The sequence below is a fragment of the Chiloscyllium punctatum genome, chromosome 20 (genome assembly GCF_047496795.1).
Source record: "Chiloscyllium punctatum isolate Juve2018m chromosome 20, sChiPun1.3, whole genome shotgun sequence".
Classification (NCBI taxonomy): Eukaryota; Metazoa; Chordata; class Chondrichthyes; order Orectolobiformes; family Hemiscylliidae; genus Chiloscyllium; species Chiloscyllium punctatum.
This window is the reverse complement of record NC_092758.1, coordinates 16,475,457-16,494,391: the sequence shown is the minus strand read 5'-3', so window position 1 is coordinate 16,494,391 and position 18,935 is coordinate 16,475,457. Positions and strand designations below refer to the sequence as shown.

General features: G+C 43.0%; 1 protein-coding gene across 1 annotated transcript; it reads left to right on the top strand.

The window, feature by feature from the left end:
* The first annotated feature begins 564 nt into the window (after positions 1-564).
* On the top strand, positions 565-17,611 carry LOC140491930 (15-hydroxyprostaglandin dehydrogenase [NAD(+)]-like). Its single transcript, XM_072590406.1, has 7 exons — positions 565-696; positions 8,025-8,148; positions 9,627-9,733; positions 12,906-13,002; positions 14,073-14,149; positions 16,828-16,976; positions 17,386-17,611. The coding sequence occupies exons 1-7, from the start codon at positions 604-606 to the stop codon at positions 17,525-17,527; spliced, it is 789 nt and encodes a 262-aa protein (XP_072446507.1). The 5' UTR covers positions 565-603; the 3' UTR covers positions 17,528-17,611.
* Positions 17,612-18,935: the final 1,324 nt, after the last annotated feature.

Here is an 18,935-nt window from a genome sequence, read left to right as displayed (position 1 = left end):
CATTTATATAAAGGATTTGGATGTAATCGTAGGAGTGAGCACCCAGAGCATAGTGGGTATTTTTTGCAAACACATTTGAGCATAAAGCAGTCACCACAGTAAGGGTGAGGTCCCCTCGAAGAAATGGGCCATGGTAATTGACAACATGTTCACCCCAAACAAGCCCTCCTAGATCCCCACAATCCTTTTCACAAATCCACATTTCGTAGTTCTTCAAAGTGAAGGGGTTGGGTCCTGTTATGACAGCTCCCTGCCTGTGTGCTGGGTAGGGGGGACAGGCAGAGTGAACTCAGATATGACAGCCCTTTCCCCAGTCAAACGCTGCTTGTTTTAAAGGCTGAGGACCTATTCCAATCCATAATGTGGATGCTGGCCATGAACTAGAAATGTGAGGGTGCGAGAAAGTGAGAGGGTGACAGATTATCAGAGTGGTGCAAAACCATGAAGGAATGGGGAGGAAACTGATTAGACATTGGAGTTTGTCCTCTTTCTTTGTGCAGGTAAATATGAGCAGATCACGCAAATATTTACTCATGACAAGTTAACTGCAAACTCTTCATAAAGTCCAGGGGCAAATCGCTAAAGTCCACCGTCAGTGCTACAATGGAGCTCCAGGGGAAAGTTGCGCTGGTGACTGGCGCTGCCCAAGGCATTGGGAAAGCAATTGCTGAAATCCTCCTGAAGAACGGCGCTAAGGTAACAATTCTGCTTGAATCATTCCTGTCAATTTCCCCGTGCAAAGAAAGACGATGATTGCCCAGGCAGTGTGTTCAGAAATGCAGCAGTTTGTGTTAACCTGACGATTGATCTGGAGCGAGTGGTGCACATAAGCTAGTTTGAATAATAAGATTTTAAATTGGAACTGAAGTGCAGTGAAAACGATATTCCAGCAATTTACATGAATTACCTGCGAGTAAGTATGCAATGTCAGAAAGTGTAACATCTGCCCATCTCCATCCCCCTTCCTCACTTCTAATGCTCCTGGCACAAATTCCAGGTGAAGCAGCATTTTACCTGCACTTCACTCCATTTAGTCTACAGTATTCACTGCTCACAATACGGTCTCCTCTACACTGGAGAAACAAAGCGCAGACTGGGTAACTGCTTTGCAGAACACCGACATCCTCTCGGCAAAAATGACCGGTGTAAAGTTATAGACTCACACAGCTCAGAAACTGACCTTCACTCCATTCCCTCCCGACCATACAGACGTTCCAATTTGACCTCCTCCCACTTGCGAGATTTTCACCACATCATTCTAAACAATTCCTCTTTGTGAACCTGTCCAAAAGTCTTCAAAATGAGTTAATTGCACTTCCTTTCTTCGCCTTCTCTGGCAGGTCGTTCCATACAAACATCACCCTCTTTATGAGAAAGTCGGTCCTTTGGACTACACCACCTGAAGGAAATAATCTTGCATATTCACTCTACCCATACCCCTCATGATTTTAAAAGCCTCTAAAAAGGTCGCCCCTCAGCCTCCTGTGCTCTAGGGAGAAAAGCACGAGCCCATTCAGCCTCTCCGTCCAACGCAAACTTTCCAGACCTGGCAACACACTTGTCAATCTTTTCTGCTTCCTTTCAAGTTTAACAGCTTCTTTCTTTGAGCAGGGAGACAAGAACTGAACACAGCATTCCAAACGTGGCCTCACCAATGTTCACTGCAATGTGCCATCCCATGAGACAACGCTTTCACTTTAAGAAGGTTTTCTTGTCCTGTGTTTTTTCTGAAAAGAGTTTGTAAAGTTTAAGTTACTGGTGAGAGCCCAAATGAACACCTTAGGAGGTCTTTAGGTGTCTTTGAAAAGTTACAACAATGGAAGCAGCTTGAATGGGAATGGCCAGTTCTCATACAACAGGCTTTCTAGTTAATTTGAGCTGTAATAGTCAGAAGCTGTTTGTTGTCCCAAAAAATGTTGGAAGCTTCAGTGAATGATTAGTGTGGCTGGCCCTAAGCCATGTCAGTCAGATGGATTCTGATCTCATGCTTTTCTCAGCTTGTTATGCTGTAAGAGGACAGAGCTCTGCAAGATGGATCCTGAAAACTTTATAAGTACAGGCCACATGCAGATACAATGCTGACATCATATGCACATCCTTTAAAGGTATGTTCCTTTATGATACATCGTCTGCAAAGAAAACCAATCACAAACAGATAATTGTACGGAAGCAACTGAAGTCAATTCAGTGAACATACATTCATTTAACATAACTGTTAACAAAATTAATTATTCAACTTTGACATGATGTCTTGGAGCTTTGACAACTTGTTGCAAACTGGTGATTATATGGTCCCATGGAGAGGTATGTTCTTGTCTTGCTTCCTTTTTATTGATAACTTGGTTGGTTTGTTGTTCACTGCTGTCGCTCAGCATCATCACACATTCAGCATTGTTTTCTTCCACTCTATATAAAATTGCTTTGCTTTAAGAAGAATAAATAACTGCAATGTCAAGAGAAATAAATCTCGCTCATAGGTTTAATCAGATGTCACACAACACCAGGTTATAGTCCAAAACGATTATTCGAAATCACACACTTTCAGAGCAGTGCTCCTTCGTCAGGTGAACTAACCTGGTATTGTGTGACTTCTGACTTTATCCACATCAGTTCAACACCAGCACCAACACATCATTGATTTAATGTCATCAACCAATCATACAGAATACATGACTGAATATCTTGCATCCATTTTTCCCATTTGAACTGTTGAGAGTCGTTATTACACCCCTCTAACATCGATGCAACTTGAGCCCAGGTTTCTCAGTTCATGGCTGTAAATACAATCACTGCATCACGACAGGATCCTTATTGAACATGTTGGAGATGTTCTGGACTAAACATCTCAGCTGCTTCATAATGACCAATGACCTCCCCTAGACAATAAACAATAGACAATAGACAATAGATGCAGGAGTAGGCCATTCTGCCCTTCGAGCCTGCACCGCCATTCAATATGATCATGGCTGATCATTCCTAATCAGTATCCTGTTCCAGCCTTATCTCCATACCCCTTGACTCCAATATCTTTAAGAGCTCTATCCAATTCTTTCTTAAAAGAATCCAGAGACTGGGCCTCCACTGCCCTTTGGGGCAGAGCATTCCACACAGCCACCACTCTCTGGGTGAAGTAGTTTCTCCTCATCTCTGTCCTAAATGGTCTACCCCGTATTTTTAAGTTGTGTCCTCTGGTTCGGCACTCCCCCATCAACGGAAATATGTTCCCTCCTGCCAGAGTGTCCAGTCCTTTCATAATCCTATACGTTTCAATCAGATCCCCTCTCAGTCTTCTAAACTCAATGGTATACAAGCCCAGTCGCTTCAGTCTTTCCGTGTAAGGCAATCCTGCCATTCCAGGAATTGACCTCGTGAACCTACGCTGCACTCCCTCAATAGCCAGAATGTCTTTCCTCAAATTTGGAGACCAGAACTGTACACAGTACTCCAGGTGTGGTCTCACCAGGGCCCTGTACAGCTGCAGAAGCACCTCTTTGCTTCTATACTCAATCCCTCTTGTTATGAAGGCCAGCATGCTATTAGCCTTCTTCACGACCTGCTGTACCTGCATGCTTGCCTTCATTGACTGGTGGACAAGAACACCCAGATCTCTCTGAACAGCCCCTTTACCTAATTTGATACCATTGAGGTAGTAATCTGCCTTCCTGTTCTTGCCACCAAAGTGGATAACCAGACATTTATCCACATTAAACTGCATCTGCCATGCATCTGCCCACTCACCTAACTTGTCCAGGTCACCCTGTAATCCCCTAACATCCTCATCACATTTCACCCTACCACCTAGCTTTGTGTCATCAGCAAATTTGCTAATGTTATTGCTGATACCATCTTCTATATCATTTACATATATTGTAAAAAGCTGCGGTCCCAGCACGGATCCCTGCAGTACCCACTGGTCACTGCCTGCCATTTCGAAATGGAGCCGTTAATCACTACCCTTTGTTTCCTATTAGCCAACCAATTCTCTATCCAATCTAGTACTTTGCCTCCAATCCCGTGTGCCCTAATTTTACTCACTAACCTCTTGTGTGGGACTTTATCAAAAGCTTTCTGAAAGTCCAGGTACACTACATCCACTGGATCTCCCTCGTCCATCTTCCGAGTTACATCCTCAAAAAATTCAAGAAGATTAGTCAAGCATGATTTCCCCTTCATAAATCCATGCTGACTCTGTCCTATCCTGTTACTATTATCCAGATGTGCCGTAATTTCATCCTTTATAATAGACTCCAGCATCTTTCCCACCACTGAGGTCAGACTAACTGGTCTATAATTTACTGCTTTCTCCCGCCCACCCTTCTTAAAAAGTGGCACAATATTAGCCGCCCTCCAATCCTCAGGAACCAACCCCGATTCTATTGAACTCTGGAAAATAATCACCAGCGCATCCACGATTTCCCGAGTCACCTCCTTCAGTACCCTGGGATGCAGGCCATCAGGTCCCGGAGACTTATCAACCTTCAGACCTAACAGTGTCTCCAACACCAAATCCTGGCAAATAGAAATTCCCTTAAGTTCAGGTCCTTCAGCCACTGTTACCTCAGGGAGATTGCTTGTGTCTTCCCAGTGAACACAGATCTGAAGTACCCATTTAATTCCTCTGCCATTTCTTCGTTCCCAGTAATATATTCCCCTGCTTCTGTCTTCAAGGGCCCAATTTTTGTCCTAACCATTTTTTTGCCTTGGACATACCTAAAAAAGCTTTTACTATCCTCCTTTATATTCTTGGCCAGTTTACCTTCGTACCTCATTTTTTCTCTGCGTATTTCCTTCTTCCTAATCCTCTGTTGTTCTTTAAAAGCTTCCCAGTCCTCCGTTTTCCCGCTTATCTTCGCTTAGTTATACTTTTTCTCTTTTAACCTTATATGTTTCTTTACTTCCCTTGTCAGCCACGGCCACCCATGTCTCCTCCTGGGATCTTTCTTCCTTTTAGGAATGAACTGATCCTGCATCTTCTGCATTATACACAGAAATATCCGCCATTGTTCCTCCACGGTCTTCCCTGTTAAGGTATTGAACCATTGAATTTTGGCCAGTTGCTCCCTCATAGCTCCATATTTCCCTTTATTCAACTGAAATATTGTCACTTCAGATTGTACCCACTCCCTCTCAAATTGCAGATTGAAGCTTATTGTATTATGGTCACTACTTCCCAATGGCTCCTTCACTTCGAGGTCACTGACCAATTCAGGTTCGTTACACAATACCAGATCCAGAATCGCATTATCCCTGGTCGGCTCCAGCACCAGCTGCTCTAAAAATCCATCTCTGAGGCACTCCACAAAGTCTCTTTCTTGAGGCCCGATACCATCCTGATTTTCCCAGTCTACCTGCATGTTAAAATCCCCCATAACAACTGTAGTAACATCTTTGCGACAAGCCAATTTCAGCTCCTGATTCAACTTACCTCCAACATCCAGACTACTGTTTGGGGGCATACGTTCAGAAATGGACATGTTCTCCGAAGGTGAGCTGGCTCAGGACTGATGAACTCTATTTGACAAATCGCTTTCAATTTTTCTTATTCGAGAAACAGTAAAAAATGGTGCGGGATCATGGTATCAGGAGAAAACTTTTTCACTTAATTTTACTCTTTCTTACCATAAAGTAACGTGAGATTACATCAATTCATTCATGATTGCACAATGTTCAGCATCAATCGAGACTCCTCAAATACTAACGCAGTCCATGTTCAAAGTCAAACAAAGCTGGATGAGATCCAGGCTTGGATTAACAAAGGGCCAGTAACGTTGGTGCCACAAAAATGCGAGATTATGACCATTATGGGGAGGCAATGGCCTCGTGGTGTAATCGCTGGACTGCTCATCCAGAAATCCACATAATATTCTGGGGACCCAGGTTCAAAACACGCCACAGTAGTTGGTAGAGTTTGAATTCAACATATATCTGAAATTAAGAATCTAATGATGATCATGAATCCATTCTCGATTGTCGGAAAAGCCCACCTGAGTCAATAATGTCCTTTAGGGAAGGCAACTACCATCCTTACCTGGTCTGTCCTACATTTGACTTTAGATCCACAGAACTGTGATTGATGCTTATCTACCCTTTGGACAATTAGGGATGGGCAATAAATCCTGGCTTGGGCAGTGATAATCTCTTCACATGAATGCAGGCCATCACTGATAACATACAATCTAACTACCATCCCTTGATTTCTGTGGTGTCACTATCATTGAATCCCCCACAATCTTTAGGATTAACATTGGCCAGAAACTCAACTGGACCAGAGGCATAAACACAATGGCAACAAGAGCAGATCAGAAGGTAAAAATACAGTGATGAGTAACTCACCCCTTGAATCCCCAAAGCATGACCATTATCTACAAGGCACAAGTCAGGAGTGTGATGGAATACTCCCAACTGGCCTGGATGGGAGTAGCTCCAGCAACACCCAAGAAGCTTGACACTTTCCAGGACAAAACAGCCCACTTGATTGGCGTTACAACCACAAGCATTGACTCCTTCCACGACTGACGCTCAGAAGCAGCAGTGTGTGCTAAAAATAAAATGCACTGCAGCAGTTCACCAAGCATCCTTGAACAGCACCTTCCAAATCTTTGATGACTTCTATCTCAAAGGATAAGGGCAGCAGATATATGGGAACACTAAACGTGAAAGCTTCCCACCGAGCCACTCACATGCTGACTTGGAAAGATATCACTGTTCCGCCTTTGGATCAAAACCCTGCAGCTCCCTCCCTAATGGCATTGTGGTTTAAACCACAGACGGTGCACACTAGTGGTTCAAGAAAGCTGCTCATCACCACCTCCTCAAGGGCAAATAGGACCAGGCTATGGTGGCCTAGCCAGCGACACCCACATCTCCACAAAAAGCTTGGATTTCATGCCGCAAAATTTGGTTGTGTCACATTACATGTATAGATAATTACACTAAAAATATCTGACAGTAAAGTCTTACAACTCCTGAAGAACAATACAACTGAACCCCACTCCTTCACATTGACCACCCAACCAAGCTTCCCCTTCACATCCAACAACTAGCCTGTCACCGACTCCTAACATGACCTGATTAGCCCCCCAGTAGTCAACTAATCCTCTGGCACAACTCCTGACCTATTTACCTTGCTGCCATCCTACTTCTTAATCTGTATATTACACACACCCTTCCCCAAATACCACTTATACATTACACACTTGCTTACTTATGACAGAATCATAGATTCTCACTGAACAGAAGAGGCCCTTAGACTCATCAGGACTCCTCTGATAAAAACTACATTAAACCTACAGTTACCCCACTCGCCAGCACTTGGCCCACAGCCTTGAATATTTTCCCATTTCAAGACCTCATTCAAGTACTTATTAAAAGTTGCGAGATTCCGCGTATCAACCAACCTCCAGCGCATGCAGCCTGGATCTCCACCATGCTCTCGGTCAAAGCAAAAACCTTCCTCAAATCTCCTCTCAATCTTCTGCATTTCATTTTAACAGAATGCCCCTTATTACTGACCCTTCACCTTAGAGGAACAGATACTTGATATCCATCCAGTCCATGCCTCTCATAAGCTATTACACCTCCAACAGGTCACCTCCTAACTTTAAAACACCACCAGCTCACGAGGTGCCATTTGAACCCGTATCCCTTGAGAATTACACTGCTCCCCTGGGTTAATAACACAATGATGTTACATCTACACACCTTCTTCTTCCACTGTTGCTTTTGAAGAAGCTTTTGGTCAACTGACCTCTTTACTCATTCTAATCCAGCAGCTCATGCCACAGTAAGGAAAAATCTCTGCACTATGTCCTCTGAGGAATGCTGCAACAAATCAGTGCTGAAGGATCGTCCATCAGGGGTGCATTCAGAAAATATCAGAATAGTTTGAGTGTGTAGTTTCCAATTGTCTGGTCAGAGTTGGAAAGAGAGTCTGAAATGAGCTGTTGACTGACCCAAGCTCTCCTCAGACACATTGACCAACCCACATGTTTACTTGCGGACTCAATCATGTTTTCTTCCTTTAGGTGAGTCTGTTGGATATCAATGCATCCAGAGGGGAAGCTACCAAAGCTGCCTTTGGACAGACCTATGGAGCTGAGAATATTTTGTTCCTTCCATGTGATGTAACATCTGAGAATCAGCTGAAAGGTATCAATTCAAACACTAATTTTATCAACCTGCCACTGACTTGTTCAATCTGACTGACTGGTTTCTTAACAGACACTTGGCTGCTACCAGTGGGTGTAATAATCAGCTGGAGTGAGTGTGAATGGGAGTTACATTGTTGGCATTAGTAAGCTTATACACTGCAATATGATTAAATATAATCAGTACAGCATTGAGGATAACCTTCCATGTGCTGAAAAGGAGCACAAGAATGCATTTACAATTAAAAACTGTGCCCTCAGAACAGGGAGCAAATATCTATATAGAAATGGGATGCTTCATTGGGAGCACAGATTCCAGAATTCAATACTCAGTCTGTGCTCAGACACCAATTGATACTGCTCAGCTTTTTCATTTTCCTCGGTTTGAGGGTCTCAGTGTTCCTGGTCGAGGATCTCAGTCCAAGTGATCCTTCTTAAGACCCTTATCGTCTAAGAACATGCTTCTTGTGTAGGTTTTGGTTCAGATGGTCCTGGTTTAGTGTCCGAGTAGTGAGTACATGTTCTACTTTAGTGTCTCAGTTCTCCTGATAATGGTTCTCAGAGTCTATCCAGTTCTGGTCAAAGAATTAAGGCCTGTTGCCTCTTGCTAGGAAACAAAGATGCTCCTCAATGGTTTGATGTTGCACACAATTACCATATTCCAGGTGTATGCATGGAGGAGAGGAGGTGATTTTTGTAAACCTACAGGTTTTATTTCAGGATTTTGATGATTGCTGATTGTGGGCAACAGGAAGCATGCTGGGAGCATTCTTCCCATTCCATGCACTGCCAATCTCCAAACATTTTGATTCAGCATCAAGAGGGTTCAGTGAAAAAGTTCTGTCTCGTCTTTGGTCAACCACATTTCCCGAGGCAAAGATGGAAAAATTCACCAATTGTTTGCATGAATAGATCATCCTCGATAATGAAACATCTGACAAATGGTATAGAAAGCCTCATTATAGGGAGAGATCATATTGGAAGGGATTATTTTCCCTGCAGCAGAGAAGTTTGGGGGGTGATCTGAATTAGGTATACAAACCTTTGGTGGCAACGACAGGGAGGCCATGAAATCTTCCTCCCCATCACAGATGTATCTCAGACCAAACGTCGAAAGCATAAAGTGAGGAGTAAGTGTTTTCCAGAAGACCTGAGGAATGAAATTTCCTCTCAGAGGCTGGTGGAAATATGGAATGCACTGGTTGAGAGGATGATGGAGTCAGGTGCTCTTGAATTATAGAAGAAGCATCTGAATGAGTACTTGAAATGCTAGAGCAAAGCAAGTTATGGACCAAGTGCAGGCCAATGGGATTAACATAGTTTGGCGTTTGTTGGTCAGCACAGATATGGTGCACTGAAGGGCTTGTTTCTCTGCTGCAGCTATCTGTGACTCAGTGACTGAATGAGTGTTGGTGTTGGTATGCTTGGTCACAGACATTGCAAACTTTGATAATCAACTCCATTTACTGTCTTTTGCAGATTGTTTCACCAAAACTCTTGAAAAATTTCAGAAATTGGATATAGTATGCAACAATGCAGGGATCTTTGATGAGCAACACTGGGAGAACTGCCTCAGTATAAACCTGGTTTGTGTTAATTGTACATTGTTTATTAATTGTGATTTATGTGAGCACATTAATTAACACTTCTTGAAACTGGGATGTGGTTGAGATTGGAGACGATGTTTTTAAGGCCTCATTCCATAAATCAATGTAGTAGTCAGCAATGGATGGTTCCAATGACATCCTTGATTCAATAGAATGCAATAGTCTGCACTCCTCTGGCAGGTTGCTGAGGCTGAGGATAATTAGGTTACATCTTCAGTCCCTCACTACCAGAAGTATCTCTATCTGACAACGATGGTGTCACAACACAATCTCTTGCCAATGATGGAGACACTCTTGTGAAACCCCAAGATTCTAGCTACCACTAACCAATGATGTACATGGAAGTCCTTACCCAGAATGTTCGGAATCTTTCTTTATCTCAGATCAAGTTATCTTTATCATGGATGTGCTGTCATCTGAGAGTGTTGAGAGAATGGGATGAGCGAGAGAAATATGTAAAAAAGGACGGAAACCGATAACCAGCAATAATTTCCCTTGATTTTGTTGAGCTCACATCATGACAATTTTTTAATTTACTCATGAGATGTAGGTGAAGGCGCCTATGGATATTTGAGAAGGTGGTGGAGGGCTCCTTATTACATTGTGCAGTTGATGATCTTTAGGTCCATCCACAATGCCATTAGAGCAGGAATTCCAGGATTGAGACCCAGCGACACTGAAGAAACAGTGATATATTTCCAGGTCACGACAGCAGTGGATTGGAATAGATGTTGCAGATTGTGCTATTTCCATTGATTTGGAAGATTTTAACTGTTCTTATAGAACAGCAGAAGACATTTTTTCAGCTGATGGCATATATCTGCTTGTAGTTTTATGTTCTTGTGACATTTCCCACAACGTGAAGAAATTCTGAAGTGTAGGCTTGGGTTCTGTGAAGTCATCTGTTGTGCCAGTGGAACAGGGAATTACCCATGAAGGTGTTGGAGGGCTGTGGTCTGTTAACGGATAGTTATGGTTCAGTTATTACAACTTCCTGGCACATTCCTGAACAATCTACTTTTGATCATTACAATCTCCTTCGTATGCTGCTGCATCAAAACTGTACCTAAAAAAAATAGTGGACAATTCATTCCCTTTCAGTTTAGTATGGTGGAAAATTCAGTATCCATATACAGCAAGGCTTGAACAACATCCAGACTTGGTCTGATATGTGGCAAGTAACATTCACAACATCCAAATGCAAGGCAGGTAGAAGATTGCAGGTTAGGAAAGTGATGCTGAGTTCGAGGGTTGGGGCTGAGACAAGGTGGGGGGAGGGGAAATGAGGAAACTGGTGAAATCTGAGTTCATTCCTTGTCGTTGAAGGGTTTGTAGGGAGAAGATGAGGCGCTCTTCCTCCAGCAGTCGTGTTGCTATGGTCTGGTGATGGAGGAGTCCAGGACACCAGGACAGAACCCCACTGGTCCTCACCTACCACCCCACCAACCTCCATATACACCGTATCATCCTTCGTCATTTCCGCCACCTCCAAACGGATCCCACCACCAGATATATTTCCCTCCCCTCTGCTATCAGCGTTCTGAAAAGACCACTCCTTCCGTGACTCCCTCTTCAGGCCCACACCCCCCACCAACCCAACCCCCACTCCCGGCACCGCCCCCTGCAACCGCAAGAAAAGCAAAACTTGCGCCCACACCTCCCCCCGTCACATCCCTCCAAGGCCCCAAGGGAACCTTCCATATCCACCACAAATTCACCTGCACCTCCACACACATCATTTACTGCATCCGCTGCACCCAATGTGGCCTCCTCTAATTTGGAGAGACAGGCCGCCTACTTGTGGAACGTTTCAGAGAACACCTCTGGGACATCCGGACCAACCAACACAACCACCCCGTGGCTCAACTCCCCCTCCCACTCCACCAAGGACATGCAGGTCCTTGGACTCCTCCATCGTCAGACCATAGCAACACGACAGCTGGAGGAAGAGCGCCTCATCTTCCACCTAGGAACCCTTCAACCACAAGGAATGAACTCAGATTTCTCCAGTTTCCTCATTTTGCCTCCTCCCACCTTGTCTCAGTCACAACCCTCAAACTCAGCACCACCTTCCTAACCTGCAATCTTCTTCCTGACCTCTCCACCCCCAACCCCACTCTGGCCTATCACCCTCACCTTAACCTCCTTCCACCTATCACATTTCCAACGCCCCTTCCCCTAAGTCCCTCCTCCCTACCTTTTACTCTGCCTGCTTGGCACACTTTCCTCATTCCTGTAGAAGGGTTCATGCCCAAAATGTCTATTCTCCTGCTCCTTGGATGCTGCCTGACCTGCTGCACTTTTCCAGCAACACATTTTCAGCTCTGACCTCCAGCATCTGCAGTCCTCACTTTCTCCTGGGTGAAGACCACTCCATCCAGGAATGAATTCAAAACCAATTCATTGGCAAGTGCGATGAATAGCTGAAGCTTGAGACCAATTGCTGCAAAACACCATCACCAATCACATCGTGCACACCAGACTGTGTGAACCTTATTCCTGCTCTCTGTCAGCTGTCTGCTAATCAATTTCCTGTTGATATCAGTGGACTACGAACACAGCCAATTTAACATAATCAACTCGGAGAAAATGAGGACTGCAGATACTGCAGATAAGAGTCAAAAAGTGTGGTGCTGGAAAACCCAGTACACTTTGCTCATTATATTTCTTCATAAACAGATTTGCTCAAAATTAACCACATTGATGTGATCTGGACTATAAATCCATTCCATTAACCAAGTCACTGATTGATCTATTTCATTTTATGAACTGTTGATCCACCCACTGTCCAATCTTCACATCACAGTAACCAATTTGCTCATTCCACTAAACATCCTCCTCATTCATGGATCAATCATTTTTTCCAGTAACCAGGTCACCAACCCCGAGTTTGTCCATCCTGTTTAATAGACTTCCCATTCCACAAATAATCCTGCATATTTGCACAGTATTTTACTGTTTATCATTCTACTAGCACCTGAATTTTTCTGTGTTCTGCTGATGCTTGAATATACTCTTGCTGGGTGAATTTGAATGTAGCTTGCTATCCATATGCATCTCTCTGCATTTTCCAACTGTCTGTACATGTCAGTATTTTCACATTAACTGAGTGGCCTGCTCCCTGATGATTCCTATGATGCTTGTATTGTAGGTCAGTGTAATTAAAGGAACCTTTCTGGGAATACAGCACATGAGTAAAGAGACTGGAGGGAAAGGAGGAGTGATTGTTAATATCGCCTCCATTGCAGGTAAGTCAGCAAAGTAACAATACTACACCAATGAACATTCTAAGTGTTGCCTGAGGATTTTGGAAAGCATCCACATTGGACAAAATGCAATTAAGGGCAAAGCTGATTTTTCACAAAATGTACAGCAAAGGAAAAGACATTTAACTTCCTCACAAGCTGCCGGTCATCTGATTCAACTCACAACATCATTCACCTTCTGTAACTCCCCTTCAAGTGTCATTCACGTCAAGCCATTCTCTCACAATCTCAAGATGATTACATTCAACTCACTTTAGGTTTTTCCTTTGTTCCTCATTGGATTTGGTGGCAACAGTTTAATCGTCCATAGAATCACATCGAACAGGAGAGGCTCTTTGCCCCATCGGGTCTGTACTGTCGAAAATATACTGAATCTACACTCGCCTCACTTTCCAGGACAAGTCTGATCAGAGGCCCACCACAGTTATTGCACGTCTCTGGGAGACAGCAGGATATACATAGACAAAGATATAACAGAGATACTTACAGCTCTAAAAAGTGCAATTAATTTATAAAAGACATAAACAAATAACGCACGCTGCGTGGGTGAAATTCCTCTCACGGTCTTCACCACACCTCCTGACCACAGGAATCTCTTGGAGAAGTATTTTTTAAAGTCTTGCTAAATATGAAGGATGAATGGGCTGCTTCATAAAGAGATCTGTGTGAAGTATATGCCTTACTTTGAATTTACTTTGTACATGACCACACCTGAATGTTTTGTCCTTATTGGAAAGTAACAGTCGTCAATGATTTGCAATCTTAATTCTTAGCCTGATCTCTCGCCATGCCTACTGCCTCTTCCTATGATGTCCAGCATTTTTTGTTTTCAGAAAAGCTATTTATGACTGACAGTTTCTTACTTAGCTTTCCTTTACTTTTTAAATTCAATAAATACTGGCAAATGTAATCAGGACTCTTTCTTCATGAAAGGAATAAATGTTGACATGAATTAGGTGACCTGTTTCAATGCCAAAGCGTTTCCAAATATTCACATGTTTCTGTTTGATAGAGTGTTTGAAGCTAATTCTCTGCTATTTCATGGTGAACAGGTCTGATTCCTTTCTTCCGTGGAGCAGTTTACGCAGCCTCAAAGTATGGAGTAGTAGGATTCACTTCATCATTGTCTGTGAGTGCTATTCTATAATGCAAAGAGTAAACGTTTTCTCCATAAATAACGCACTAATACCTTGTCAGAATCTCAGAACAAGCAGCAGCTGTAGAGCAAGTGACAGGCCACATGGTCCCTCAAGCTTGCCCTGCTCCTCAGTAGGAAGAGAGCTCAGTTAGCACCTTGACTTAATTTTCTCACCCTACCTCTTGATTACCCTCGTGCCCCAAACTCTGTCAATGTTGACCTTGAATGTCATCAGTAACTGAGGATCCACAGTTTCACATAGTGGATGGGGTAGAGAATGCCATACATTGGCACGGAGGTTACAAAAGCAATTGTGCTGCCCATGCAAGTCTGTGTCAACGCACCAAATTGGGATCTGCAAGAATGGATCTGCTGGTCCATGGACTGAGCTTGTATCAAACTCCATGGCTTTGTTTATTCTGCAATCCCAGCAGCTGCTCCCAAGTGGCACTGCTGGTACTTATGAAATAGTAGATTTTGTTGAATTAAGTTTGTGTCTAAACCAGAACAATCATGAATGGTTTTGGGCTACAACACCACTTTCCTGCCTTATCCTCATACCCAGTGTTTCTGAGGGACCAAAGACCGATCTCAGACTGAAATGTATTCAACAATGGAACTGTCATCTTCAGGGATGGAGAGCTCCAAAGATTCACTAACCTTTGATAGGATTTCCTCAATTCTCCTCATTTCAGGCCAAAATGATTGACCCTCATGCTCACTGTGTTATAGATTCCTAAGACAGGTGAAACAATCTCGATATCTACTCTTGATGTAGATATACCAATATTGAACTGGTTTAGGCAAAGTCAGAAGTCACACAACACTAGGTTATAGTCCTACAGGTTGGTTTGAAATCACAAGCTTTTGGAGCACTGCTCCACAGCACCTGACCAATGAGCTGTGCGCCAAAACCTTATCTGATTTCGCATAAATCTGGTGGATAACCTGGTGTTTTGTGCAACGTCTGACTCGATGTCTACTCTGACAAGCCCTGTCAGAAATTTGCAAAGATCAGTTAGACCACCTCTCATTCTTCCAAAGATAGGAGAATGTCATACAGGAACCTCACCTATCACGAGGATTACCATTATGACCATGGCATTGCTTCTCTCTTGGAGGCCCCAACACAAATTCCTGGTTTTCAGGCACTCCTCTGAACAGCTTTAGGCCTTCCTCTCCATTAATGGAATGGTGGGTATTGTCAATACACCATGTGGGTGTGGAGGAGGATGGATCCCGAGATAGAGGTGAGTGTCGATGAGATGCAGCTTGTGGGGTGGGGGTTGGTTGGAAGTTGGAAGTAAAGTGTGCATAGTGGTTTTCAAAACTACAGCCCCAACTCCCTGATACAGGGTCCTCTAGTCAAACACAATGTGGATATGAGCGATGCTTCCACCAATGATTTCCTCATTTCTGTCATCTAACCTCCTTGCAATCAAGGTCAACATGTTGTTTGCCTTCCTGGTTGTTTGCTGGAGGAGAGCTTGGTGCTTGGAAAGCACAGCAGGCCAGGCATCATCCGAGGAGCAGGAGAATCAATGTTTTGGGCATAAGCCCATCACGAGAGCTTATGTTTGCTGGACCCACATGCAAACATTGTTTTCCTTTTATGTGTACACACCAATCTCTCCAAACATCAACCTTTACAAATTTCTTACCTTTTAAAATATTCTGCTTGACTACAAAATTGAAGAAAGTGAACAAGTGCATACTTATAAAATGACAATTCATCCATCACTTTGTTACACAATTTTATTTAAACTGCTTAAGCTTTATTACAACCGCTTTTTGACCTCCTCACAGCTGCCATTTTTGACTAGCTTTGAAAGGCTAGCAAATGTAGATATAATAATCTTGTAACTTTGCCAAATTCATTAACATAGAGTGCAAATAGCTGAGGCCCCAGCCCTGATCATTGTGGCAGTCCAAATGACACAGTCTGTCAACTCAAAAATGAAGGTTTTCCCTCCTAAATGTTTATGCATGTTAATATATTTCCCATAATCCCATGAACTCTTATGATACCTTGACAGTGAAATCCAAGTATATTGCTTGGTTCTCATTCATCGACACTGGCAGTTAGATCAAGAGTGTAGTGCTGGAAAAGCACAGCAGATCAGGTGAATGGGATGATGAAGGGCTTAAGCCCGAAACTTCAATTCTTCTGCTCCTCGGATGCTGCCTGACCGGCTGTGCTTTCCTGTATTACACTCTTCACTCGGATCGCCAACATCTCCATTCCACACTTTCTCCACTGGCAGTTAGATCATTATACATAGGGCAGGTGACACACCACAAATTGATTATTGGTAAAAGGCTGTGGGGCTATGTGCAAGTCGACTTGCTCCAAGCGTTTAATATCACCCAACTAAAGATGAACCCAGGGTATGGGTTTGAGAGACAAGTCTAATCAGATTGAATGTGTTGATGACCCTAATTGTTACATGTGTTTGAATTGTGCTGCCTCTCAGGTGAGCCTCACACAAAGCACAAACACTTTCCAGGAACTTGGACTGGATTCCTGATTTCCCCCAGTCTGCTGCAGTCAGGATGGGCCCTCATCACAAAACTCCACATAAACTAACATCTGAGAGCTTCCTGTCAGGAAGTTGTAAAGTTCTATAAAACTCAAAGAGTGTGAGACATTACAAGGTTTCTGCTTTCAGCTGACCTGCCTTGAGAAGCATGGGGTTCGATTACAAGCGCTGTGTCCTGTTTTCGTCGACACTAAGCTTCTGACAGATCTGAAAGCAGTGAAGACTCCTGACCACAAGGAGAAACTTGAGCTGATGATAGCCAACCTTGGAGTTCTGAAGTGAGTTTGAACATAATCAGGAAGCGGGGTGGGAATTCATAGGGTGAAAATGTGTTCAGCATGTCTACATGGAGCATTTGTAGAGGAATATCTGACAGAAATGATTGGTGTGGTATCCGCAAAATATCACAGATTGATTTCTGAATCTTCAGCATTAACCTGAGAATTTGCATGTTTGATTTGATGAGTCTGCAGAATGATGAGATATGCAAACCAACTGGGAATGTCGACTGGAAATCAATGATGTTGGCTGTTTCTCCTTCATCAACCCTGCGAGTTAGATCCTCCAGGATTGGGTAGATGTCCTAGTCATGTGCTGCCTTAACACACTGGAAGGGATTGTGTTCCGATGGCAGGATATTTTAAACAAACAGGATGTTTGCTCATGATCACCATCTGACTTTTACAGGCCTACACACATTGCAGAGGGATTCTTGCAGCTTGTCAGGGATCAGACCAGGAATGGGGCATCGCTGAAGGTGTTGGAAAATGGCAAGCTTGAGTATGAAGCCATACCGACGATTCTTCCAGAAAGTCCAAAATCAATTTAGGGACCTCAATGAATTCAAGCAACAGGTCACTGGGAACAATGGAAACTTTAAACCTGTTCAAATATAAAATGATTAACATTTTAATTGTTGGTGATGCTTTTGGTGTTTTCATATTAAATTGTGGTTATAAATCAGAACTGAGCAAGGTCATAAGAAGCATGCTGATGATACTATTGTGGCATCATAGCATGTGACCTGAGGGTATAAAGATCTCAATTCCATCTTAACACAGATCACTTGAGGCAAGGCACTCGACAACAGAGGATTGCACAACCCTGCCCCAGCTATTTATCTGTCTGAGGAAAGTAACAATTGTTCACAATAATGAGCTGCATAAATATCAGTTAGATTCTTTAACATAGATAAGCATGACCAATATCTTATGTCACAGGAGAGACACAGGTTTCAGAATAGTCTCAGCTTTCAACTGCTGAAGTGAAGATAAACCAGCTTTATTGTTTTTTTTCTTTTTAATTTCTTCCCACCCCATACTACTGCCTGGAGTGTGTAAAGCTGTGAGACACAGTGAAAGACAACTGGTGTACACATCTTTATTCATTTCCCACCACCAGGAAGAAAAGAAACACCAGAGTGCCCAGTAACAAGCAATGCCCTTTTCATCAAAAGGCAATACTGTGTGATCAAAAAAGTGACGGAGAGTGCAGGGATTGAATCAAAACAGAGTTGGAGGGGGAAATAAAACACTCAACTGCCTGTGGTGCCTTCCTCTCCCTGAACAACCCGAGGGTGTTGGGAGACACCACGTGTTCCTTCTCCAGAGACTCCCAGGCTTAAACATATAAACCAGTTTTATGCGTGTAAAGTGGCTTTTACGGCAGAGAACAGAGAGATCTCCTGACTTGGTGAATGTCTGATGGCTTCTCTCTCTGTTGTTCACAACCACAAGCTGCTCACATAGCTGAGAATAATTCCCATAATTGTTAGCAGCAGAAGACCTATGTTATCATTAAATGGTTACTAGTCCACAGACCAATCAGTTACATATTAGAGGTATTATGGATTGGACCAAACCCCCTTCAAATATAACATGGAGGTAGCCTAGACCCTAATGTCTCTCTTATTGAAAGACAAGTGTAAGTTGCTGTGTTCCACATGAAATTAAATTGGTCACACTACTTGGTTTTAAGCCAAATACACTTTATTCTTACCCTGTAGTGAAAATACACACAAGACAAAGAAGAATTGTAATAAATTAACTCTATTGGAAAATGAAATAGAATAACAGATTATTTAACAAACAAACAACAATTAATCCAAATATAGTGCCAACCAATATACATGCCTTTGGCACAGGCAAATTCAGCAAAATAGTTTATCTCATACATAGTTCTCTCAGCTCAGTTCTGAAGTCCAGCTTTTTGCTGTGACAGAGAGAAAAAAAGAAATA

Excerpts from the sequence above, each read along its gene's own strand:
- LOC140491930 (XM_072590406.1), top strand. The coding sequence starts at position 604 with ATGGAGCTCCAGGGGAAAGTTGCGCTGGTGACTGGCGCTGCCCAAGGC. Across the intron at positions 14,150-16,827 it reads GATTCACTTCATCATTGTCT|CTGACCTGCCTTGAGAAGCA; the intron begins GTGAGTGCTATT and ends TTCTGCTTTCAG. Across the intron at positions 16,977-17,385 it reads GCCAACCTTGGAGTTCTGAA|GCCTACACACATTGCAGAGG; the intron begins GTGAGTTTGAAC and ends TGACTTTTACAG.